The 26,997-nt window shown below is 44.9% G+C and overlaps 1 protein-coding gene across 2 annotated transcripts; it reads left to right on the forward strand.

Moving 5' to 3' along the window:
• The first annotated feature begins 2,623 nt into the window (after positions 1 to 2,623).
• TSPAN33 (tetraspanin 33) lies at positions 2,624 to 25,435 on the forward strand. Of its 2 annotated transcripts, XM_069087192.1 has the most exons (9): positions 2,624 to 2,754; positions 12,559 to 12,616; positions 13,213 to 13,340; positions 13,786 to 13,860; positions 16,042 to 16,137; positions 17,034 to 17,162; positions 17,761 to 17,922; positions 18,435 to 18,567; positions 19,136 to 25,435. In XM_069087192.1, exons 1-8 carry the CDS (start codon positions 2,650 to 2,652, stop codon positions 18,534 to 18,536), a joined length of 855 nt encoding a protein of 284 aa, XP_068943293.1. In that variant the 5' UTR covers positions 2,624 to 2,649; the 3' UTR covers positions 18,537 to 18,567; positions 19,136 to 25,435. The 2 variants fall into 2 exon arrangements, with proteins under 2 accessions (XP_068943293.1, XP_068943292.1); XM_069087191.1 differs by having other exon boundaries at positions 18,560 to 25,435.
• Positions 25,436 to 26,997: the final 1,562 nt, after the last annotated feature.

Raw genomic sequence — 26,997 nt, forward strand, 5'->3', positions numbered from 1 at the left:
CTTCCAGAGTCATCAAAGTTCACTGGCAAGAGAAAAGTCAAGACTGGCAATGGCCCAGAATGCCCTGGATGACCTTGGCCTCTTTACCCTCTGTCCAAGTTCTAAGCACTCCACACCGCCTGTTTCATAGCCTTGGAACAAATTGTCTTTATCTGCCCATTCCACTGGGGGGAAGTTAGCAAATGGTGTGGTTACCACTGTTTGTATATATATAAAAGTAAGCTTGCAAAACAAAGAAATGTAAACTCTTCCTCCCCCAAGTCCAGAGGAAAAGAAGTCAAATCCCAAAGAGCTAAAGGGGAGAAAGGATATACAAGATTACCACCCAGAGAGCTTTTGAAGGGTAGAGATTGGCAGTAAGCATGTTTTAGCACAGGGTGGGGGAACCTGAGGTTTCAAGGCCACATGTGGCCCTCTAGGTCCTCAAGTGCAGCCCTTTGACTGATTCCAAACTTCACAGAACAAATCCCCTTACTAAAAGGATTTGTTCTGTAAAATTTGGACTCAGTGGAAAGGCTGCACCCAAGGACTTAGGAGGCCACAGGTTTCCCACCCCTGGTTTAGCAGCTTCTGTCCTGAAGCTAGTGCCTGATTGGTTCAAGCAGCCTTGTCCCCAGAGTCCAGACCAGACCCCCTCCTTTGTGGCAGCTGCCACTGTCTTTTAAACTTTCATGTCCCATCTCCATGAGGCTTCCTGCAGCTTCCCTTTTCCAGCTCCATGATGCTGCTTCTTGGCCAGTCAGGAGCTGGGTTCCTGTTTTGAGTTTTTGGGCAGAACTCTATGAACTGACTTTTAAAGATCACCCTAAGGAACAGCCCATCATTCTTTTTTTTTTTAAACAATCGGGGTTAAGTGACTTGCTCAAGGTTACACGGCCAGGTGTTTCTGGGTGGGTGCTAAGTGTCTAAGCCCCATCATTCTTCTTATACTTGTTTCTGATTGACTGCAGAAATTTATTTGTAACAACTTCATCAAGAGTACACTTTCAGCAGTCACATCTTTCACTCTTTAGCTACACCTCATTGCTGGTCCTTTTCTGTTACTAGCACCTGGGTTTTAAAGGGCTACTTCTTTTCAGAGGAAGCAGAGGATCAGACTGAGAAGGTCTCAGGGTCACAGACCTCCTTAATGGCAGAGCCAGGACTAGAACCAAGATCTCTTGACTTCAGGTCAACGGGTAGATAAATTGCTGGGCCTGGAGTCAGGAAGACCTGAGTTCAAACTCCACCTCAGACTCTACTACCTCTGCAACCTTGGGCAAACCACTGAACCTCTGTCTAATTTAGTTTCCTCAACTGTAAAACAGGATCATAATAGCACTTACATTCCAGGGTTGTTCTAAGGATCTAATAGATAGTGTTTGTAAAGTGCTTGATACACGATGCTGTTCAATTGTGTCAGTCATGTCTGATTCTACTTGAGTCTGAAAATTTCGGGGTTTTCTTGGCAGAGATACTGGAATGGTTTGCCATCTCCTTCCCTAGCTTATTTTATAGATGAGGAACTGAAGTCAACAGGGTTAAGTGACTTGCCCAAGGTCACACAACTAGGCAGTATCTGAGGCCACATTTGACTCCAGGCCCCTTTGCTGTGTTCCACCTAACATCTAGAAGTTGCTTTTTCTCTTCCCCTCTAAACTGCTTTATATGCCTTCTCAATTACTCTTCCTCCAAGGTTAGTACTGATCTTTCTTCTCTGAGCCCTCACTGCACTTTTAGTCAATACCAATAAACTTTTTTCTTAAATTCATGTATATTAACTTTACTGCGGTGCCTAGCAAGGTGTCTCACACACTGTGGGTGCTTAGAAGTTTGTTGAATTTTATTACACTTGTCTCCCCATTTGGATTGTAAGGGCACGAAGTGTCTTGTTCTTCCTGTGGAGCCCCCAGCACAGTTGGAACAGGGAAAGGCACATAGTAGGCTTTCAAAACGTATCTGCAGATTTGACTATTTGGGGCAGCCAGGTGTCTCAGTGCCACCTGCCCTTGGAGTCGGGAAGACCTGAGTTTAAATCTGACCTCAGACAACACTTACTACCTTCGTGACCCTAGGCAAGTCACTTAACCCTAATTGCCTCACTCCCCCTCCCCAATTTTTTTTGCTATTGTGTGTGTGCACTTATTTTGGGGGGGGGTGTACACAGTGGCTGGAGTGGGTGCCTTTCTTCCCCTCCCCTCTTTCCACGTGAGCAGCTGCAGCTGCAGCCCTATCCTGTTCTGGGAGGCCAGGGAAAACTACTGACCCTTTAAGAAGTTATCCCTCACAGAACAGGTGTTCCTCTCTCCTCTGGGAGAAGAGGGAATGGCTGGGTATTTAGTGACATCAGCGACAATCCAATGAGAAGCCAGACGGCCGACAGCGGTGCCAATGGGCGGTGGCTTGGGGCGGGCCAAGTTTCCTGGGTGCGGGGAGGGGAGGAGGTGGTCCTCTGGCCGCGGACTATCGGGGTTGCTTTGGCTGCTGGCGCTGGCTGGAGGCTGTCTTCCAGCAGTGCTCGCTGACATTCTTTCCGCTCCCGAGGACGTTCCACCGCTGTCCAGCTGCCTCCCAGGGAGCGCGATTCCGATGTCCCTGGGCACAGTGTGAGCAGGTGGACTGAGCAGTCACCAGGGAAATAGGCCCCCCGGGGGAGGCGGCAGAGGGGCCATGGCCCGGAGATCGGGGCCAGCGCCCGCAGTCTATGGAGAGGAGTTCTCCTTCGTCAGCCCCGTGGTGAAATACCTGCTCTTTTTCTTCAACATGCTTTTTTGGGTGAGTCTCCGTCCGGAGATCGGTGCACTTGGTGTTAAGAGGCGATCTGAAGACGGAAAATCGGGTCGTATCTGATCTGTGGAAAGGGGAAAGCAACAAGGGATATAGCTTAGGATGCCCAGCTCAGGGAGAATGTAGTGTGATGAGGGTCACTGTAATCCTTTACTCTGGAGACAGGCACTTGGGATGCTTTAATCCCGGGCAGAAATGCTGGGGCGGTATTGTATTGGGGGGAGGAGTGGGGGGACAAAACTGGTGTTTAATCTAGGCAGCATTGTGGTGGAACCTTTGATCCCCAAGAAACCACCGTTGGGGTTTGTGTCCGGCTAAAGAGCCGAGTTTAGCATGAGGGAACCATCTGTGTATCCCAGGTCTGAGAAGGGGGTCGCTTATCAGTTTTGAGGTTAGAACAGGGGACTTCCCGGCTTGCGATCTGGAAGACACTGCACTTGGGGGGAAAAGGAGGAAAAAGAAATGGCATTCCCTTAGAAGAGGGGATTCTATGCTGTGGGTCGTGGAAAGCTTCCCCTTTTAAGCTACCTAACCTCAGCTGTGGCCTAGAACAGGCATAGCCTCAGGATATGAATGCGTTTCACCTGACTGCCTCACCTGTTGCCTTCTCTTTCTCAGAACAAGGTTATGCTATCTCTGGCTCTTGACAATTTTAGACTCACTTAAAGGAGGCCTATGCCTTTGGGACATGCAGCTAGGGGTTCAGACGAAATCTCAGCGGGCTGGCTGGAGTTAGAAAGACTTGCAGTGTCTGGAATCCAGAAGGGTATATAGCTGCACAAGAGCATGGCTTGGTAGGAAAGGCAGAAATACCCTGTCTGTGCTTGCCACTCAACATTTGGAGGGAAGATCTAGTATCTCAGTTCCCCAAATGCCTGATGGATCTCTTGGAAAGAAGCCATGCCCTGGAATGTCCCACAGAAAGTACCTGGAGTAACCCTTCCCTGCTTTGGCCATTCCAGCGAATCTCCCATGTCTCCAAAACTGTCTCCCTGGGTGCTCTTCCCTTTGTCTAAATCCAGCCATGCCTAGGTCCTAGAACTCAGACCTGGAATACAGAGGATAAGTGAGCCTAAATTGTTTCTAGAAAAAAAACAAACCACAGACCAGAGCTCTAAGCCAGTCATAAAAGGGCTTCAAAGGGGTCTATGTAATATACATAGGGAAAATAAATGTTAAATGTTGGGACTTGGCCTCAGAGTTGAATTAGCCCATGGGGACACCAGGAAAAAATCCCAGTGATTCAGAGGATTGAAGTTCAGCTAATTGAATTACACAGAAAGGAATTCAGGATTGAGGATAGTAAGTTCAGTTATACTATTTTAGACCTTTAACGACCCTTAACAATAAGCTAGTGAACCACTGAAGCTTGTTTCACAGATAAGAAAACCGAGGTCCACAGAAGGCTTTGCCTGATGTCACACTAATGGCACTAGTTGCTAGGCGTGGATCCAAAGCTGAGAATCAAGTTTCCTCAGTCTCCTTTCAGTGCCTTTTCTACTTTACCTTGTTACCTCTGGGTAAATAAAGCACATGCCTATGATTGGGGTGTCACCACTTAATGATCATTCTAGGGTTTACAGTTGTGAGCCTCTGTTTTAGAGCTCAGGGTTAAGAGGAAGAGGAGAGGTATTGAGGAGCAGTGGGGAAACCCTGTTTTGCCATAGTTTGGGACTGAGGTGAATTCTTTACCTCAGTCTTTCCAAATGCTACTGAAACCTCCCTCCCTAGTGCTTACACAGTGCCTGCTTCAGATGGCTACTCTGCTGGGGGCAGCAGGTCCAGCATTGTCATCATAATGACCCCCCCCCCTGCCCACTTTCTAACTTAAGGACTCTCCTTTGCCCTGTGTTCCACGTGACTCCTCGGCAGCCTCTTAGTCACAGCGGTTCTCCCCCAGTGGACACAGCTCAGTGACTCTATTCTGTTTCACTTTTAGTTCACGAAGCTTGTCTCTGTACTTTCCCCCTTCTCCCTCTCAGCTGGGTCTGAGAGGCTCTTAACTAGGGAGAGAGCTCCTCAGACCCTCAGGAAATAATCTGTGCAATACAGAAGGAACTTGGAGCAGCCAGATGGGGGGAATTTGAGTCAGAATAATGAGTAATCTTCCTCAAATCTACCTTAGCCAAAGGCGAAGTCCCAAGTTCTAGATAGTCTCTGGTTCTCTAACCAACTTGCAGTGTGACCCTGAGTCGAGGTATCTCCCTCTCTATGCTTCATTTTTTCCCCTTTTTAAGAAAAAAGAACTCCTTACAGCTATTTTAACAGTAAATGATTCAACTCCAGCACTAGACCTCAGTCTCTGCTTCTAGAAATGAATCTATGACCTCTTCTGTGGAATTATGACCATTATAAAGGGTATGTTTGAGGGGAAAAAAAAGAATATGTAATAAATGATTCTCCTATCCCCCAGTCCCTGAGCCATGATCTTGATGCTACTTCATTCAGCTAGGGCCCTAGATGGACTTATGGAAGGAGAATGACGATCTTCCCATTCATCCTTCATGGAGTGGCTCTTACTATTTTCCTACAGTGTTCAGTCATTCTACCAGCATGATTCACTGGAAGCACTGCTGGATTTGGCACCAAAGAACCTAGATTCAAATCTCACTTATTAGCTGTGTGACCTTGGGCAAATCATTTAACCCCTTGGGACCTCTGTCTTCATCTATAAACCAAGGAGCTTAGAGATGACCTTCAAGGTGGCCCCACCTATGACTAATTAGGACCCCTCTCTCCCTTTTGCCTGAAGGATCAAAGACCGGTAGTACTGGCCAGCTTCTTTCAAAGCCAGAGTATGCTCTGACCTGTTAAGGGGGCATGAGGAATATTCTGGATGCTGTTTTGTGTCTGTGCCTGGAACATACTGGCAAGGCAGTTGATCTCTCCCACTGTTTCTGTAGAAGCAACATCCCTAGGAGTTACCTAGAGTCTGACCCCGGCTCTCATCTGAACCAAGGGTGCCCTATATTATTCCTTTTGCTTAGAAATGCTTGAGACTGTTTCCATGCTTTCGCTCTGTCTGTCCCCCATTTGTGGCATGTGCTCATTCCTCATCTCTGCCTCTAAAGAATCTCTAGCTTCTTTCAATAATCATCTCGAGTGCCTCTTTCTGCATGAAGCCTTTCCTAATCCTCACAGCTGCTTAGTGTCTTTCCCTACAAAAAATGACCTCATACTTATTTTGTAGATACCTGCCTTCATATTATTATCTTCCCTGGTAGCCTTAAGGCTACTCCTTAAGACCAAGGATGTTAGATAGATACATAATAGATGCTTAATACATGGTTCTTGGTTGATTGAGACTACTTTCCTATATATTTATGGCTAGGCTTTTAATTGTTTAGAGGTGATAGCTCCTTAGGCTCTCTAGACTTGAATGAGCCTTCCCAGGATCCTGGAAATTATATACAAGGTTCCTAGTTAGAAGTAACTAATACCCCCTTGTCTTCCTGCATTGGTGAAATGCAAAGGTTGGAGGTGGAATAGGGAGAGAAAAAGGGAGAGAGAGGGTATGTATTTATCAGACAAATGCAGAGGCTGAAGGGTTGAGGTGGCACACCCAATATTAGTTTGGGGAGCTTGACCCTACCCTGTTACCCACTGGTTCCATCTGCCACTCAGAGATACCAGCTGGGGTAGGTTCCAAATCTAGGGAGAGCCACAAAGTCCATATCTTTAGTCCTAATAGCATAGTACAAGTCCTAATTGCCATAAGACAAGAGAAATCATACAAAGGATATTGGATTCAGAGCTGCCTGGACTTTACCCCATCTAGTCCAAGGATTCTTAACCTTTGTGTACGTGTGTATCATAGACACCTTTGGTGAAACCCATAAACCTCATCTCAGAATAATGTTTTTAAAAGAATAAAATAAAATACATAGCCTTATAAAGGAAACCAATTTTAATTAAATGCATTTCTCATATTTTTTTTAAAGTTTATAGATCCAAGTTAACCTCTGCTTTAATCCAATCAATTTTATGGATAAGGAAACTAGGTCCCTTGACCAGTGTCATACAAGTAGAAAAGCTAAGATTCGAAGCCAGCTCTTCTGATTCTTCTGATTTTCCTGTACTCCACCATTCTTGCTATAGGGTCCATCTTCTTGCTCACTAACACGGGGCATGTTTCAAGATAGAGCATATCTCAAACTAAGCAGCAGTCCAGCAACTTCAGGGTTATGAACCCAAATTTTAGATTCACTGTGTGACACTAAGTACTTCCTTTCCTTTATAACTCTGGGGAACCCAAAGCAGCCAGGCTGTGAAGAATGAAGCTAAAAGATCAGGGGACATAGTCACAGGACTCTAGAAATCATTTAGCCTAATCTCTTGCTTTTAGATGAAACTGAGACCCAGAGAGGTCACCAGACATTCGTAGGGTGATGAAATAAATAAATGAACCAGGATTAACACCCAGGATCTCTGACTCCAAATTCAGTGTTTTTATCACTACAACAGAATGCTGTGCACATAGAGACTCGCACATGCGCACACACAGCCAACAAATCCACTTCTCAAGATGACTAGTGTTGGGCCATGAATAATACCTATAACTGGTCCATTCTATTAAGGAGGTATCACTCAAAGAGCCACTGAAGAAACACAGTTCCAAGATAGTCAACAGGCCAAAACAGGAGGACATAAGGAAGAGAAATTACTAATCTCAAAACATGGGTACACAAAGAATATGTCATCCTTAGAAGTAAATGTCACTGTAGGCTAAGGCTCATGAAGAAAATGAATTAGTCACAGAGCCAGGAATCTGAATTATGCCCAGAAGTTCTCAGGCCTCCAGGAAGGATTATATTTTATCTAAACTTCTTACCTCCTCCAGTGCTCCACACACAGTAGGTACTTACTAATGTTGGTGGGAAGTTAAACACACCTTCATGGGTCTAAGGTCTCTTTCAGGTGGACACTTCTTCCATGAGTAAGGACCTGTTGTGTATGGAACATTATGATGGGCACTGGGAAAGGCAAAAAGTTTAGAAAAGATGCCATTTCTGCCCCTTCCAAGATTTTCCTAAAGGCCTTTTATGCAACTAATATCTAGCAGTTTCTCCTATTCTTTCTTACCTGGATCCTCCCCTCATCATTTCCCGAAAAGGACTTGGACTCAAAATCTACCTTCTCCTACCTACTACTTTAAACTGTGGGAGGGAGCCAAGCATTGCAGCTCCTTTCAGGACACCTCCAGGCCCACACAATATGGTGTCTTCTTCCCTGATTCAGGGAGCTACCAGGGGTTGCCCTGGGCTCCAGACATGCTGGCTCTTTGCCACCTTGCTTCGGAAGGCCACAGGCACCAAGCCAGCTCTGGGTTTTTCGTTACTTCCCTCTGTAGGGGGATGGATGAGCATATGGGTCTGCTGGCAAGTGTTTAACAACTGGATGGCTGGGGGGGAAATGTGCTTAGGATAGATTTTTAGGTTTATACTGCACCATTAACATTTTCTCTATCACTTAAACCTCGACAATCAACAAAACAATAATGTTTTATAGTAGTGCTGATTGCCAAGGTGTAAATGCTCAACGATGAAAATTTAACAATCGGCTTCAGCAGCTATAGGATGAGCCTTTCCCCAGAGCCAGAACCTTAAGTGTATTTTCCAAGAACACTATAGGCAGAGCCTATGGATTTCCTCCTCCTTCTCATGTTGTACCTGGAGGAGAGAGGCATAAAGCAACGATTTAAAAAAAAAATGCCACTAGAGGCTATAGTTGAAAGGCTAGGCAAGCTATGGTGGGAACTTCCTTGGGGGATGTGAAGGGGAAGCAGGAGATGGATAGAGCAACATGTCACAATGGAAAAAAATGTTGAGTTAGGAACAACAGATGCTGGCTTTGTCACTACCTGTATCGCTTTAAGTAAATCCTTTTGGGGAGCTAAGCAAATATAGCACTGGCCCTGGAGTCCAGAGGACCCGAGTTCAAATGTGGCTTCAGACATTTAACTAGTATGTGACTCTGGGTGAGCCACTTAACCCTAACTGCCTCCAAAAAAAAAAGTAAATCATTTAACCTCTCTGAGCCTGTTTCCCCTAAAATGAGGAAGCTGAACTACATGTACATTCCAATTCTAAATCTAGGATTCCATGTCCAGGGATTCTTCCCTATCTAGGTAAGAATCAGTACTTGAGCCCTTGTTATACTCTCAGATTCCAAATCACATTCCTGTTCTTAGCTAGCTTAACCTGTTCCAAGTTCCTCTCCTTGGATTGCTTGTCTAGAGTTGTTATGTTTCTTGAGGCAACTGGGATTAAGTGACTTGCCCAGGCTCTCACAGCTTTGAGCAAGGGATTTGAACTCAGTTTCTCCTGACTCTAGGACTAGTGCTTTATTTACTTGGCCACCTAGCTGCCCCTGGAATTTCTGAGGAGGTTTCTCTTTTGATTAAAAAAAAAAAGCATACCCACTGGGAAGCAGACCCAGAGAAAGGAAGGATTTGCTCCAAGTCCCTAGGATTCCCATAATAAAGCTAGCAGTGTTTTTGTCCCAATCTAGTACCCTACAGCATGTCCCCTATTAGCTGCTTCTTCTTAGAGCCTACAGTTCTTCGGTGAGACTTGGCAGGTGAATCTCACTTGAGGAAAACATGAAAAAAAAATCAAAATTACAGACTCAGTAAGCCATAGATTGGTTCTTGGCCTTTCAGGCCCTTGAAAGGATTTCTTGGTTCACTCAAGGACACATGGACTTTTAGGGTTGAAAAATACCCTAGTGATCATCTGGAACAAACTTTCATTTTACAGAGGATGGAGGTGAAGCTATGAAAGATAAAGTGATTTATCTCCAGGTCAGAGAGCCAGTTAATGGCAGAAGGGGGACTTAAACCCAAGTCTTCTGTCCTGATGTCAGTGTTCTTTTTTCTATGTTTGAATTTATTTATTTTTAGTTTTCAACATTCATTTCCACAAGATTTTGAATTACAAATTTTCTCCCCCTCTGTCCCCTGCCCCCCACCCCAAGATGGTAAGCATACTGAGTACCCCTTCTCCCAATCTGCCCTCTCTCTTATATCCCCTTCACCCCGCCTTACTTTCCTGTAGGGCAAGATGGATTTCTATGATGTTAGTGTTCTTTCCACTAAAATACACTGCTCTGAGAAGTTCTAGAGGAATACTAGTCTCCAAATGACTCAGGAAGATGGATGAATGACGATAGTACAGTGGGCCCAGAGAAGACAGTTGGTTACTTATAGACAGATAGCTTACTTAGTACCTTTGAAATGATCTGAATTAGAACAATTTTAATTTACATAGAATTTTTGACAAGCATGTCTTTTTGTTGCTTAGTTATGTTTACAAGATAATAATAATAGTTTGTACTTTTGTAGCATTTTACAGTCAAAAAGCAGTTTACATGCTTTGAAAGATTTAAGAATACTGACCAGCCAGGGTTCCAGAGAACCAATGATAAAAGTGTACTACTTCCCTCCTGACAGAGACAGGATGGACTCAGGGTACAGATTAAGACATATTTTTTGGAATGTGTTCATCGCATGTGTTCAATGCAGAAATTAGCTTTGACTATTTACAAGGATTTTGTTTTTCTTTTATTTTTCCCTAATGGGAAGTGGGAAGTGAATGGAGAGAGAACAGATTTTTGTTCACTTTTAAAAATGACATTTTAAAAAGCAGTTTCTGAGCATTTTCTTTTAAATCTTTTAATTAAAACAACCCTCTGAGGTAGGTAGTTTAAGTATTTCCCCCATTTTACAGATGAGGAAACTGGACCTTAGCAAAGATAAATTACGTGCCTAAGTCAAGCAGAGCTTGAACTAAAACTCAGTTCCTCCAACTCTTAGTCCAGTATAGCTTTCGCCCTCCCACGCTGCCTTCTAAGGAGTTTGTTCCCTGGAAGATTTCCCGATAACTAGATGCTTGAGGCAGAATCCTCATCGGATGCTGTTGGTGTTTTCTGTCTTTATCCTGAAAGGAAGGGAACTGCCAGAATGTTGTAGTGGAACTAGTGGATTGAAAAGATGAATTCAGAGGGAGAGGGATAAATGGTTCTGGGAAGGAAGCCTAGAGGTGACAATAAGGACTGATGGAAAAGAAAAAAGTTGGTATTTGCTTGTTTTTGCTGCTGCAGACCCTGAATGTTTCTGAATAAGAGGAAGACACCTTCCTGTCATTCCTCCTGGGTCCCCCTTTACCTCCATATAATTAGAGGCTTATAAATGGAATTACAATGAATTACATTGGGATAATAGACATCTCTAATTCTGTACTTGCTATTTTTAGTTTTGCTGTGTCGGGACTACTTAGCAAAAAGTTATGGATCTCTATTATAATTAGACATGTTAAAAAAAAAGTCCAAGGAGAATAAGAACATGGGCTCTAGAAATGAAGAGATCATTTATCAAAAAAGTGTTGTCTGAAGGCAGAGCCAAACATTAAGGGAAGAGAGGTGGGAAGGGGTCCCTGAAAGAAATGATGGGGTGGGAAAGATTACTTGAAAGAGATGAGGGGGCAGGGAAGTGTAGAGGTAACAGTGAGGGTAGAGAGGAGTGGGAAAGAGTCCATGAAAATGTCATGTTCTTTGGTGTCACCATTATTTTCCTGCTTGAAGGTGTCCATAAAGAGGCCGCCTAGAAAAATGACTTTGTGCCTTGTGGTCCAGTCTGATCCTATCCCTGGAGGCCAACTTCCACAGCCCTCCCCTCCCACTCTCCTAAGACTTTCTCCCTCCCCCTGCCAAGTCTACCAGCCTCAAGCATGTCTTCCTCCAGCCACAGTAGAGGGAGGGGCTCAGCCAGCAGCAGCCACCCCAGGGCTCCTTGACCCCTTCCTTCCCCATTGAGTTGCTCGAGTCCCTGCTGCTGAGAACTCCCTTCAGCCAGATCGGTGCCCCAGCCATCACCATGGTGACAGCATGCTGCTGCTTAGCTCCAGTCTCAGGACTGGGCAGACTGAAAGGGAAGGGGAGGTCTTCAATAGGGCTGTCCTCACTTTAATTAGTGGAGGATAGGAAAGGCTCTCACTGGAGCTCTGGTTAGGCTCTGTTGAGCTAATTCTCTCTGGGGGCAGCAAGGAATTTGAGGTGGGCAAATTCTGCCCACTCTGCAGCCCAAGTTTTTATATATAAACCCACTATCTGGTTCAACTAGTTAACCTTCTGCTCTACCCCAGGGACCTCCATTCCCCCTTTGGCCTATTAAGACTACATATCTGTTCAAATCTGAGGATACTCTAACCATAAGAATGTCTAGCTCTCCTTGCTAATATAATAATGATAAGTTTATGAAGTGGGTGGCCAGGTGGCTCAGCCAGTAAGAGCACCTGCTCCAGTGTCAGGATGACCTGGATCAAATCCGGGCTCAGATACTCAGCACCACACCCAGAAATAATAACTGGCCGTGTAACCTTGAGCAAGTTACTTAACCCCGATTGCTTAAAAAAATTTTTTTAAATATAAAAAAATTTTAAAAAAATAAAGTTTATGAAGCATATATGTGTTACCTCATTTTAATCCTTACAGCAGTTCTGTGAAATAGGTACCACGAGAGAATATTATCCCATTTTAAAGATGAAACTAAAGCTTGGTCAAAGCACTTAAGTGACTTTGCCCAAACAGGCAATATTAAGGGCAGGATTCGAATTCCAGTCGTGACTGTCACTCATTCTAGCATTCTTTCTACCATATCATCCTGGAGCTTTTAGTCTCAGGGATCTAAAAGTTCACCTCATTGTCCTGTTCCTAGCATGCCCCAAAGCTGGTTTCTATTTTAGAGTTCTTGGGCCCACAGTCTAAGAGTCAGCTGTCTTTTCTTTCTCTCTCTAGGTTATCTCCATGGTACTGGTTGCTGTAGGAGTCTATGCACGGCTAATGAAGCATGCAGGTGAGTTCAAAGCTTCTTCCCTCCCTACATAGGACCCTGACCTTGTCCCCTTTCCAGCTAGTCCCCATATCTCTTTTTCTGCTCTTACCTCTCTACCCTAACCCATCAGTAGGGGAAAAAGGCCTATAGGGGACATCTGTCTGGCCAACAGTTAAATGGAGCTACTCTGCGTAGAGAATGCCATCTAGGCTTGCCAGCTCTCCTGGGCTCTTTCAAGATGCACCCACCTCCAAAGGAGAGGACTGAGGTGATCAGGGGTTAGGAAACAAAGTAATTCTACCACCCTGGTATGATGTAACAAGTCCTCACCATCCTAATGGAGATGCACCTCCTGGCAATAACTCTGGGATCTGAAAAATGCAGAGTTCAAAAGCCTTCTCTACTTTTCCACCAGCAAACCTTCCCCCACTGTTACCAATGTTCACCTCCAGAGCATGTGGCTAGGAGAGTGGCTCTCTGCCACCCCCTTGTGGTGGTCAAAACTGGGACTTGACTTTTATAAGCAAGTACCACAGTTGTGACTGTCAGGCTTGGCAAGGGTGGTGAATCTCAGAGAAAACAAGAATTGAGGCAGGTTATATTATGTATCTCCTCAGAGGCAGCTATGGCCTGCCTGGCAGTGGACCCAGCCATCCTGCTGATCGTAGTAGGCATCCTCATGTTTCTACTCACCTTCTGTGGCTGCATCGGATCCCTTCGGGAAAACATCTGCCTCCTGCAAACGGTAAGTTGCCCTTGGGGAAGTGTATGCCTCAATTCCCTTATAATTCTCCCACATACCGTTAAAGACTAAGACTCCTAGACTGCATTCTGAGATCTCTGTTGACTTCTTGGGTCTTGCTACCTTATTCCAAGCTTTAAACTTAGGTGGAGATGCCTACTTCCTCAACCCCAAAGCTTACAGTAATTATCTACGTTCCATTCCCCTCAAATATGCTAGGCATTATTACATCTGCATTTAGAAGGGTATGGCTCAGTGATGGATCTAGTGATCTAAGAAAAGTCCCATCTCTCCCTGCACTTAAATCCAATTCACTCAAAAGCCAAGATATCATTTTTGTAATGTCTACCATCCTCTTCAAGAACAAACAACAGCAGTCTGTGAGAGAGTGACATCCAAACTCAGTGACAAGCACTTCTTTCTTTCTCCCATTCCTGTCTTCCCACAGTTCTCTCTCTGCCTCACCATCGTGTTCCTGCTCCAGCTGGCTGCCGGAGTCCTGGGCTTTGTTTTTTCAGACAAGGTAGGGTGGTAGGGTAAAAGGGGGGCTTTTATGACAAAGAAAAAGAGACAGGGGGCGGCCAGGTAGCACAGCGAGTAAGAGCACCAGCTCCAGTGTTGAGAAGACCTGGAGATTGAATCCCGGGCTCAGACACTTAGCACCCACCCAGAAACACCTGGCCGTGTAACCTTGAGCAAGTTACTTAACCCCAATTGCTTAGGGGTGGCCAGGTGGCTCAGCGAGTAAGAGCACCGGCTCCAGTGTCGGGATGACCTGGATCAAATCTGGGTTCAGATACTCAGCACCACACCCAGAAACAATAACTGGCCGTGTAACCTTGAGCAAGTTACTTAACCCTAATTGCTTTAAAAAAAAAAAAAAAAAGAGAGACAGGAAGAGAATGGTCCTTCCCATTATAAGCTTTCTTAGCTTCAGTTCTCCATCTCCTAAGCAAAATTAGCCTTTAGAAATTCTAGTTTAGACTATGTGACCAATCACCAGAACCACTATATTTAAAAGTGGTTGGAAGAGGATTGTTTGTTCTTGGAATATGCTTTATTTCCTTTTATTTCCCAATTTGGGGAATCCAAATTCTAGGGTTGAGATCCCAGAATTTAAGAGGATACATCCAGACTGAAACTAGTCAGCAAATTTTCACTGCCAATAGCTGAACAAAATGAAGAAATTAAGTTGTTAGTAATTTAGGATTTTCTACATCTTTGTTGACAAAATGGGAAAAATGAAACAGCAGATCAGCCTTCGCTGTGGCTGGAAGAGCTGCCATTTCTTTTATTTCCCCCCTCCCAGGGGGTCAGTGTTTTTATTCAATACCTCCTGAAAAATCTCCAGTTTCTTAGATTGACCTTGAGACTCAACAATTATTTTTTGAGTGTCTACATAAAAGAGTACCTCAAAGGTAGACTCAGCTTGCTTTAGAAACAGTCAACATTGTTCTTCCTCCAGCTCCAAATCCTACTCTTTCTTGTCCTATGATGAACTTAGTGGCTGGACCAAAGGCTGTTCCAAAGGACCCCCACAAAGAGGAGCTGTCCTAGATGACGGTAAAAGCCAGCCTTGACATCTCCCTCTATTTGTGGCCTGGATAGCTCTAGGGTGGGAGTTGGAAATTGGCTCTCAATGCTAGAACTGGTCTCTATTTTTTATGTTCTCTTAGATAAGGAAGGTTGGTCAAAGTCAATTTAATTGTTGCTCTAAAACCTATGAACCTACAAGGGTTGGTTCAAAAGGAGATAATGAAGATTGCCAATGGAGAGAAGAGAAAAGGGCTGAGATAAGACCTTGGGCAGGAAACCCCTCCCCCCCATTTTAGAAGCTGGTGGAAAGGATGAGGCAGCAAAAGTGACAGAGAAGATGGATTATAAGAGATCTCTATCCTCAAGGAGTTTTCAATCTATTAAGGGAAAAAATGTGGTATACAAATAATTATAATATAAAATAGGATTATGTAAAGTTCATTCTCCACTAAAAATACTCCTCTGATGCCTTATTGCTACATGGAGGTGACCCTGGGTTAACCAAATCAAGACTCTAGGAGGTTTTGCAAAGCTGTGAAGGCCTCAGGTTCTGGCCTGGAGATGGACTGTATATCTATTATCTGAGGACCAACCTAGTTAAATTTGGTTAGTAATTACTAGCTTGGCTGTAGGGTAATGAATTTCAGCCACAACTATACTCAGAGAGCATCTACCAATTTATAGAGAAGTTATGGTCTACATAGGTGGACCCACATCAATGAAATCACATTTCTTTTGAGATATAATAATAATTATTATTATTATTTTTACATATCATTTTAAGATCTACAAAGCATATTACAGGCATCAGCTTTTATTAAGCACCTACTATGTGCCAGCTGCTATGCTAAGCACTGTAGTAGACAGATACTACTACAGATGGTATTAACCCCATCTTACTGATAGGAACCAAACTCAAAGAAGTTGTGACTTACTCATGGTCACATAGCTAGTGTCAGCGAGATGTGAACCCAGGTCTTTTTGCTTTTAAGTTCGGCATTCTGATCACTACACTGTGCTACTTCTTGTATTAATACATAAATACAAAAAAACTCAGAAGAAAAGTTTAAAAAAACTGAGGTTTCAGAGTACACCTGCCCTCTGGAATGGCAGAAGCAAGAGGGGTGATTGTCCTACTATAGCACATCTCTCCCCTGGTATCTGGCAGGCTCGTGGAAAAGTGAGTGAAATCATCAACAATGCCATCGTACACTACCGAGATGACCTGGACCTACAGAACCTCATTGACTTTGGCCAGAAGGAGGTATGGACTAGTCACGTGAGAAACCATGGGCAAGAGCTCAGCTGACTCCAAGAGATGAATATCTCTGCTCCCCACTTACTCTGCACAGTGTCCATCAGAGTGCCATGCTGCTTGTTGGTGACAGTGATGCTGAATCCTCCCTAGACCCGACACTTGACATTGGGGGATTTTATTTGCTTCTGTTCCATATTCTTGGCTTCCTCAACCAATTTTTGAGGTTTTCTTGAATGGATCTTCTTTCTCTTCTCCCAGATGCTAGAGTTGTCCCCTCTCTCATTCTCTGGATCCCAAGGGAAAATCTGCAGCAGCAGATTTTTTCTTTAGCAAACATTTTTTGAATACTTACTGTGTGCAAGGCACAGTGCTAGTTCCTATGGGTTCTACAAAGATGAATAAAACAGTTTCTACCCTCAAGGAGTTTAGAATGTAATAGAGGAACGGGTAGGTGGCGCAGAGAATAGAACACCAGCCCTGGAGTCAGGAGGACCTGAGTTCAAATCTGGCCCCAGACACTTACTGGCCGTGTGACCTTGGGCAAGTCACTTAACTCCAATTGCCTTACTTTTCCCCCTCCAAAAAGCAGAGGAAAAAAAGAGAGAATATAATAGAGATGACAGGTGTGCAAATAACTCACACAAGGGAGAATGTGAACAATACTATACATGAGGCATAAAGCATTATAGCCATGAAGGGAAATAGAGATCACTTCCAATTGGGTTGACCAGCAAATGCTTTATCCCACAGGAATCTGAACCCTGGCCCATATAAAATTTCTGAAATCAGTAAAAACTGAAGGTGGACTTGTGGAAGGGTGGAGGGTTCTGAGTTCTTACCATGGCTCTCCTCTGTGTTCAGAGTGGGTAATTCTTAACATGCATAGCTGGGCTTCTTTGCAGTTTCACTGCTGTGGTGGTATCTCCTACAAGGACTGGTCCCAGAACATGTACTTCAACTGCACAGAAGACAACCCCAGCCGGGAGCGATGCTCTGTACCTTTCTCCTGCTGCCTGCACAAATCCAGCCAGGTGAGCTGCCTTCCCTACTGTTTCCTCTTGGCCACTGATGACCGACAGGGGCAGCTGTTGGTTGCAAAACCTAAAAGATCCATGGGAAGTGGTTTAGGAGTGGTCAGATTCCTGCCCCCTAAAACTAGGCTTCTTCCCACCCAGGACAGCCACTAAGTGAAACTTTAAAATGTGACTCCTATTGACCTATCCTTTTCTGTAGGCCGAGGGTCTCATCTAGGGATGGGGAGGAGAGGAGAAGGGAAAGAATGTGGAAGAGAGGAAGGGGGAAAGAGGAGAGAGGAAGGACCTAGACATTCATAGAACAAAAGGAGTTGGATTTAGATTGAGAAGCCTTCCTACCCAGTACTTTCCAAATGTACCCCTAAATTGTTGTGGGGTATGTAAAAGATGGGCAGCTTATTGACTACAGTCTGAAGTGGGAAATAAGTGGGAATTCCATTTGGTTTTTCATCTCCCTTCCACTTTTTTCCCACCTCCCCTCTTTCTCTTCGTTCCCCCTTTCCCTTTCCCCATTTCTTCTTTCTCTCTCGCCTTCCCTTGCTTTTTTCTTCCTCCCTTCTTCTCTTCCTTCCTTCCACCTTTCCTCCACCTCCAGACAGTAATCAACACCATGTGTGGCCGAGGTATGCAAGCTCTTGACTACCTGGAGGCTGGTAAAGTCATCTACACCAATGGCTGCATTGACAAGCTAGTCAACTGGATCCATAGCAACCTCTTCCTCATTGGGGGTGTGGCACTGGGTCTAGCCATCCCTCAGGTAATTCATCCAGCTCAGTTTGTGAATTGGGTTGGGGATAAAAGAAGCCCTAATACCTCTATCCCAGAGGCTGATAGAAGGTTGTACCCCCGGGGAGCAGCACTAGGATCTGGGTATTGAGAGAACTAGGAAAACTTCTTACAAGAGACTGGGGCACTAAGGCAAGGAAGGGTGGTGGCAGAAAGGGAGCAAGCATTTATTTAGTGCCTATGTGTCAGCTACTCTACTATGCTCTTTTTACAAATATTATCTCATTTGATCCTTACCCTGACAGGTAGGTGTCTTTATCACCATTTTACTCTTGGGGAAACTGAGGCCAGTTTCTTGCCCAGTGTCACACAGCTAGTAGTTTCTGAGGCCACATTTGAGCTCGGATTTTCCTGTCTCCAAGCCCTCTATCCCAACTGCCAGCTGCTCCTGGCAGGGCAGGTAGCCCGGGACTCAGTGGTAGAGATGGGGAGAAAGGGACAGGGGAAGGAATATTATTAAATACAAATATTTGCCTCCCTCAGCTGGTGGGCATCCTGCTATCTCAGATCCTTATCAATCAGATCAAAGATCAGGTCAAGTTACAACTCTACAATCGACAGCACCGAGCTGACCCATGGTACTGAACACCCATCCATTCCCCCGCCAGGATGAAAGGTGGGCATCATCTGCTGCCAGCACTGGGCACAGCTCTGGGCAAAGAACAGATATGGATTCCCCTCGCCCAGTGACAGAGCAAGCTCCAGACAGGCAGACAAAGGCAAGGCATGCAGCTGGTCTTCATCACAGAAGGACGATCCTCTCTCACCCTGGGCAGTGCCACAGTTTTCTGAGAGAGGTTTTTTGGTTTTGTTTTGTTTTTATTTGTTGGGTCTGTTGGGGGTTTTTTAAAGTTGAATTGAAATGAAAATGTTTTAGGGGATGCCAGTGCAGTGTTGCAATGGGACTAGCTTCCTTCTCATGCAGGCATCACAGTAACCAGCCCAGCCTTTTCTGTCCCAGGACACTCAAATTAGTGCCAACTAGATTTGGGCCCTGGAGGGAGAAGTACATCAGTAGCCCCTGCCCTGGGTCCAGCTGGTATAGTATCAGCCCCAGAAGCTTGACTCTGAGGTAGGGGGAGGGTAGTGATGGTAAGAGTCAAATGGGGACAGTTATGTATGTGTTGGGTAGGACTGTGGAAAGGGCTACATCTGCCAATTCCCTATTCTGTGTTCCCCTTTAGACAACCAGAGCCAACTCCATCCTGACCCCTCCTTCATTTCCATGGAAATATGGTAACAAGGGGGCAGGGAGAAAGCTGCGGCAGTCAAATTCATCTTGAAAAAAAAAAAAAAGACTTGAAATTATATCTTCTTTGGCTTGTGCCTGGGGACCCTCCCAGCAGCAGCCAAGGAGGTGACAGCCACACGTATGCTTTTCCCCTCCTCTGGTACTTTCCCCCATGAACAGGCATTTTCTTGGGAACATGGAGATATTAAAAGCAGTAACCTCCTAGCCTTCCCACATCTCCCATGTGTGTGTCCCAGAACTCTTTCTACAAGATAAGAAACAGGAATCCAGCAGCATTAGAAAATGAAATGCAGAAAAAAGTATTAATGTGTGCTGAGCTCAGCTCCATGACCATGCAGTCCTGGAAGCTAGGAGGTGACAGGGTGAGGGCCATGGGCCTTCTGGGTGGGAACCCTTCTCCTTGTGAAGGGTCTGTTTTGCCGGGAGCAAGAGTTCTCTAATGGCCTCAGTACCCTCTAGCAGTGATCTCTCTCTATCCCCTAGCTCACCAACTGGGTACCCCAATTCTTAGTGATGCCCCGGGGTTTCCTAATTATCTCAAGGGATGTCATAAACGTTTGCAAACAAGACTAATTTCAAATCACTTTAATTAGGAAAACATGTCATTCAACAGTTGGGTGGGGCAGGGCAGGTGTCAGGAAGTCCGGCCACTTCGCTCATTGGTCTAGCCGCTACATGGCAGGGTGGGGAGAAGAATCCCTCCCTTCCCGGACCGGGCCAGGTCTTGCTTTCTCTGCCCTACCTTTCTCGGAAGGGTTTGGGTGCGGGGACTCTCACAGCCAACTCATTCAGGCTTCATGGCCTTCAGCCCACCTTGCGCCAGTCTAGATGCAGAAAGAGCAACCACGTCCCGGGCCTGGAACTGGGGCTTGCGCAGGCCTCTAGCGGGGAGGGGTTGGGGATGGCAGGCCTGCCATAGTCTCAGCCTGAATGGAGACTGCTCCCAGCTCCCTGGGCCTCCCCGGCGGTGCGTGGGCGGGGAGCCTGGAGGGGCGTGGCCACTTCTCCGGCGGATACTTAGCCCGGCAAAGCACAGCTGGGGCTTAGTGGGTGGTCCCACCCTGCACATCTTCTTGCCCCTCCCCCAGCTCAGAGCAGCTTGTCCTGACCCGGCCTCCAAGCTGGGGGAGTGTGGAGTGTGGAAGGTAGAGGGGGGCCCTTGGCTGGTGCCCATGCCGTCCTTACGATTCAGCCACAGCCCCCTTCCTCAAGAGTTCTGGTGCTTGAACCCCCTTCCCGGTTTCAGACCTGTCCAGACTGTGTACAGGATGGTTCAATCACTTTAAAAGTCTTGATACAATTAGATATAAAATATATACCTCTAAGGCAAAAACAGGCGTGGTGAGGACCAGGGAAGGGTTTGTTTCCTTGTGTAGTGTGGGGTTGTCCACTAGGCAGAGAAGGAAACTCATACAATAAACATTGAATGGGAATGAACATAATTCTTTTTGAATCCTTTCTTCCTAAACCTACTCTCCCAAAGCCCCTCCTGATTTTTTTTTTAAGCAATTGTTAAGCAACTTGCTCAAGGTTACAGGGCCAGTTATTTCTGGGTGTGGTGCTAAGTATCAGAGCCCGGATTCGATCCCAGGTCATCCCGACTCTGGGGCCCGTGCTCTTACTGAGCCACCTGGCTGCCCCCCCCCCATTCTTGAAGGGTACCACACCTTCCAGGCCACTGGGGCACCTGGCCTATAGTTCATCGGGGCCTCCGGCCTCAGCCCACCCCTGATTTAGTCTCTAGTGGGGAAGAAAAAGAGAAACAAAAAGAACAAGTAAGGGCCTTTCATTCGAGGGAGTAGGCTGGGAAAAATATTTCCCTCAGGGAAAGCTCAGTGGGGCTGGGGGACATAAATTTTGTGCTTTTGCTGCTTCCCACATTAGCAAACTCTTGCTGGAGCCATTTGGGAGAGAGGGGGGTACGTATCTATCTTACTCTTGGGGCTGACTTGGGTGGGAGGATTCACTGGTTCTTCTAACCCAGAGGAAACCTAATCAACAAAGTGGGACAGTTGAAAAGGGCCCTGCAGCCCTGAATTCCAGTCTGGGTCCTTGCCACTTCTTGGCATCCTCATTCACTGTGGGGGAGGGGGAAACCTCTTCACCCCAATTTCAAAGTGGGGGATCCTGGGGTGGAAATAAAAGATGAAAGATTTTCTGTTCATGTCCTCAGGGCCTTTCACACTCACCTGTTTTGTCCTATTTCCCACACCTATGTCTCATTAATAGCAACTTCAATCCACTGAGTTTGGAGTGCAGGCTGCAAACCAGTTTCCCTCAGTTCTGCCACTTCAAATCCTTTTCTCTGAAATTAGGGCTGACATACCCTTTGACTGGCAATGAATGGGTCCTTCAGTTTATATGGTGCTGAAACTCCTCCCAGGAAAATCACAAATAACCATATATCTGTGGTTCAGTTGGGTCCAACTGATGACCCCCATTTGGGTCATCTTTCTTGGCAAGGATACTGGAATGGTGTTCTTTCCTTCTCCAGCTCATTTTGCAGATGAGGAAACTGAGGCACACAGGATTAAGTGATTTGGCCAGGGTCAGATTTGAATTCAGGAAAATGAGTCTTTGACTCCAGGCCTGGCACTCTATCTACTATTACACTTAACATTCTTCTAGACAAATGGTGGGGAACTTCCAGCCACCTGTGACCTTCTAGATCCTTGGGTCTGGCCTTTTGACTGAGTCCAAGTTTTATAGAACAAATCCTTTTATTAAGGAGATTTGTTGTGTGAAGTTTGGATTCAGTCAAAGGGCCTCACTTGAGAACCTGGAGGGCTACAGGTGGCTTTGAGGCTACAAGTTCCCCACCCCTGCTCTACACCCTATCTGTTGAGTTGTATGAGTATGGGGGGCTGAAAAATCCATCATGTTGAGCCTCTCCAAACTTAACTACACCTATCTTCATGTAGGATGCACAATCCATCAACAAACCAACAAAGCGTGGAAGGCTTTGCAGCTTGGAGGGACCTGATGGAGCTTGCACTACCCGAGAACCCAAGGTTGTCTCCATTTTAGTAGCTTTCATATTCATTTTCAGGTTTAGAAACAGACATTCTTCCTCAAGAGAAAATGGTTTGATGATAAGCGAGCTCTAACACAATTTCTATAAGGTTCTAGTTGTTGTAATATAATGTAGGCAGGAATATAGACTTTGTTGTTGGATTTTTTTTTTCATCTGGAGACCATTAGTCCCTATTTTTTGCTTTCCTCTCCCCCCTCTCTGAAAATGTGGAACATTCTGACCTCTCTTCTTCCAGTTCACCTATTTCCCAGCAAGGTCAATGATTGCTGAGCCTTTCTGACCATCTAATGCACTGGTTCTGCTGGACAGATGAATGGGAACCTGTGAGAGCTGGCAGAATGCTGGATGGCTTAAGGAGAAGGGGGTCTGTGAGTCTCATTGTAGTAACTTGACTGAGAGGTTAAGGTAGACTCTAACCATGGACAGTTTGCAGACTCTAAGTGGCTCACACAGGAAGTCTGAGGAAGCTAGAAAGGACATTTAGTAGTGTTTTCCATTCCCTCCTCCCATATCATGAATACGGTGTTCTGGACACATAGAGGATGCTCAATAAATACTGACTGAGTCACTCCCTCTCTCCTGGGTCTTCTGCCTGACATAATGCACTGTGTGGAGGTATTAATAATAGTGGGTATGGGTTTTGAGGGCCTCCTTCACTCTCCTCCTAGCTGAAGATGGAAAACCTGTGCACACTGAAAGGCATTCATTGCTTTATTTCCTCCCCACCCTTGGGACTAGCCAGGTCAACAGGGACAGGGAGAAATTTCAAAACAAGGAACCCATGGTTTCCTGACACACCAGAAAAGTATGTCTTACTTTAGCTACTACCATGAGAAGTCTATTCTTTCCAGAAGAGCTATAAACTGAGAGACATTTTGTATTCCAGAAATGATGCTGGGAGTCAACAGATGTTCCATGCCTAGGTACTAATGCAACTTGCCTGATGGAGCAAGAAAATAAGGGGCAATATATTTGTAACTGTGTCCCAGATCTACTCCGTGACACAAAGAACATAATATTGTTTTTAGTCTTCTGGGAAGCTGAAAAATTACTTTCAATCAACATAGAATGCAGCTGCATTTAAGGCACACAAGGCCAACTTTTTCAAGTACAAGGAATGTAAAATGCCAATGCTATCTTACCACAGCTGAAGTTCACAACTTCTTACTGGTCCCACTTGGCAACAACTTATTCGCCCTCCCCTCCCCAGGAGGGTGGAATTGATCAGAAGGAAGGAGTGCTAAGATGACCACTTTCTGCTTTGAGAATGTTGGTACCAGCTAAAATATAGATGAATAACCTTGACATTTATAGAAATCTCTGAACAGACAGCTAAAATAGATTGGTTAGGATGGTCCCATCAAGATGCTAACATTAGGAGACAGAGAATGATGGGAAAGATGAGACAGATTCTTTTCTATTGGAACTGCAAGGAAGATACAATATCCTGGGTATGACAGATAATTACCCAGAAGTTATGGTAGAGCATTATAGTAGCAATGGGTTAGTCTTCTGGGAATCTGAAAAATTACTTTGAGTCAACGTAGAATGCAGCTGCACTTAAAGCACATGAAGCCAACCTCTGCAGGTGTTGAAGCTGGCTACTCAACCATGGGGCAGCATAAGCGCTTGGTCAGCAAGCTGTAAACCAAGAATAGGAAATATGAGCAGAGGGCAGGTCAAGAACAGGTCAAGAGACCTTCAGGAAACCAGTCCTGAAAAGGAAGGTTGTAGTTGGTAATAACAACAGACTCATGGTGGAACAGATAAATACATCTTCCATATTATGAGCCAAGCGGAGAGACCAGGAGAGTGTTTGTTAAATCAGGGGCGAGGCAAAGGAAGCAACAGCCAGGATTTATTCCAAAAGGGCAAGTTATGACAACCAAGCTTTACTATCAAGTGCTGCCTTTTAGCAGGGTGTACCACAGGTTTTCAGGCAGCCCTGCCCTGGGGCCCACTATGCATCCTGGTCTTAAAGGTAAAAAAAAAATGGCATAGGGGATGCCAATACAGTACTGGGACAATAGCTTTATGTGTTTCAGCTCAGGATTTCTCTAGACCTGTCTTGAGAGGCCATGTCACATCTTCAAAGTGGAAGGGGGTTGGGTGGGTAGGGAGTTTTCTGTTGGATTCATTCATTCATAGCATCATAGATTTAGAGTTTGAAAGGATCTTAGAGGTCAACAAGTCCAACTTCCTCATTTTAAAGATGAGGAAACTGAGGCTGAGAGAGGTGATGTGATCTGCCTTGAGACTCACAGTTAGTATTTGAGGCCAGATATGTAATAGTAATGGAATTTAAAGATCCCCCTGTATTGGCTTGGTTTTTGGATTGATTGTGTTCAAACCCAGAGCTTGTGAATCCCACTTGTGGCATGGACTTGATGTTAAAAGAGAGGGCTAAACTAGGAGGAGCTGGTGACGTAAATTTAGAGAGGCACAAGCAAAGAGAGAGGCAGAAGAACTTCTTGGAAGCAGCATCTTGGAGGCAGAGAGAGATGGAGAGGATTGCTGAGGGCCAGTTTGAATTGCCCAGGACTTTTGAGAGCTGCCACCCAGAGCTGCCAAGGACTGAGGAGACATGGCTGTTATGCTGGTACTTTGTCTGTTTTGATGTTGTTTTGCCAGATTTGTCCACTGGTGAAAGACAGTGCTGTTGTTGAAGAGGTCAGGAACCTTGCTGTTGGTTCAGAGCTCCTAGGACTGTTCTGCAGACAGAGAATGAAAACACTGGCAATGTATCTTGTGGTCTTGCTAAGCTTTGTCTCCCCAGGAAAAAAGACTGCTGAGAACTTTCCTCTGGTCAAGATGAAGAAAAGACCTCTTTTTGGGTATTAAATGCTGTGCTTAAGCTTGTTATAACTCTGGGGTAGATTCAGTTGTGATCCAAGGGTGGGGAACTTTTGACTTTTTTGTGCTCTGTGACTGAACAAATGAATGTACTTTACTAATGATTGGAAACTAATCTCCATTTGAGAAGAGGGGCTTTGTGATTGACTAAATGAATGTACTGCCTAGGGGTGGAGTAGTATTTAGAAGAGGGACTTTGTGATTGATTAAATGAATGTAATGTCCAGGGGTGGAGTAGTACTTGGAGATTATTGAATCATACTTGGTGAATGCTGTATTTTGAATTATGCTATATTTTGATTTTCTCTGTTCTTAATTTTTCACTGAATAAAATGGAGAGCACCTATGCTGGTATTTGGAACCTTGGGAAGTTGCCTTTGCTTGGCATTACAAGATCCAAGCCCAGATCTTACTGACTCCATCTAGCATGCTGCCCACTGTTCCACACTGCCTCATGCCCAAACTCTTTGACTTGTTCTTTTTTCCCCTTACATGGTTAAGGCCAAGGGCCTATCTTAGGGCACCTGCTCCAGATATCTCAAAATAATCATTGGATACCCCTCTCTTTTTCATCCTTCACACCTAATTGGCCACCAAGTCCTATTGCTTAATGATGTTTCTCAAATTCATTCATTTTACTCAGTTATCACCTGAAATCTTCACCTGTTTCCTGACTCACCTCTCTGCTTCCAGTCTCTGCCCTCAAAAATGTCCTGCCTGATTAATATTCTTTTTTTTTCTTGGAGGGGGGAAGGCAGGGCAATCAGGGTTAAGTGGCTTGCCCAAGGTCACACAACTAGTAAGTGCTAAGAGTCTATGGTCATATTTGAACTCAGGTCCTCCTGACTCCATAGCAAGTGCTCTATTCACTTCACCACCTACTCACCCCTGATTAAATATCCTTAAAACATTTTGATCAGTGATTTTTAATCACTTTCCCACTCAAAAATTTTCATGGCTTCCTTGATGCATATAGAATTGAACCCACACTTTTCTCTCTGGAAATTAAGGACCTTCAAAACCTACTTCCATCTTACCTATCCTCTTGGTCTTCTGCTACTCCCTGAAAGCCAGAGATTTTAGGTTTTTCCATTCTATTTATTCACTTACAATAGCTTACCTTTTCCTCTCCACCTATCCAAAGTCTCCCTTTTCAAATCAAGCTACACTGATCATTTCCATCTCTGCAGTTTGGTAGCACTGGTGATTTATCAAGCACAGGTAAGGTGAATTGTGGAAGAAAGAAAGACATGTAAAACATGGTTTATGATCTTTGTATTGTTAGACTTTTCTGAGCGCAGACCCAATAAAAATGTAAGATTCTCAAAAAATAGAGCTATATCCTGTCTGGCACAGTACTTTACACATATTAGACCTCAATAGAGATATACTGAATAGAAATGAATCCCTTGACACTCTCTCCTCTGGGTACCAATCATTCATAAGAGGATGGCAGGGGTTAGGGATGCTATCTGTGACCAGTCTGTGGCTGCAGATTAAATAATTGGTTCCTGGAGGACCAAACTATCCTTGGTCTCAAGAGTATCTCACTTTAGGGAAAAATTTTTTCAAGGCAACTGAGTTGACTCCAATGTGAAATATGGATATTATTACATAGGCAGGAGAGGAAATGAAGCCTTAGAATACAGTCAACCTAGAATTTCCTTCAATTCAATAAACTTTGATTAGAAGTTCCTATTATGTGGCATATGAATAGAGGAAGACTGCTAGAGTGGATAGTGGGAGGGCCTAGTATCAGGAAGACATCTTCCTGAGTGAAAAACATAGCCTGAGACACTTAATCACTGTGTGACTGTGGGCAAATCACTTTACCCTGTTTGCCTCAGTTTCCTCATCTGTAAAATGAGCTAGAAAAGGAAATGGCAAACCATTCCTGTATCTTTGCC

The sequence above is a fragment of the Petaurus breviceps genome, unplaced genomic scaffold (assembly GCF_028583685.1).
Source record: "Petaurus breviceps papuanus isolate PSGF00001 unplaced genomic scaffold, PetGlider_PUasm1.0 181, whole genome shotgun sequence".
Classification (NCBI taxonomy): Eukaryota; Metazoa; Chordata; class Mammalia; order Diprotodontia; family Petauridae; genus Petaurus; species Petaurus breviceps.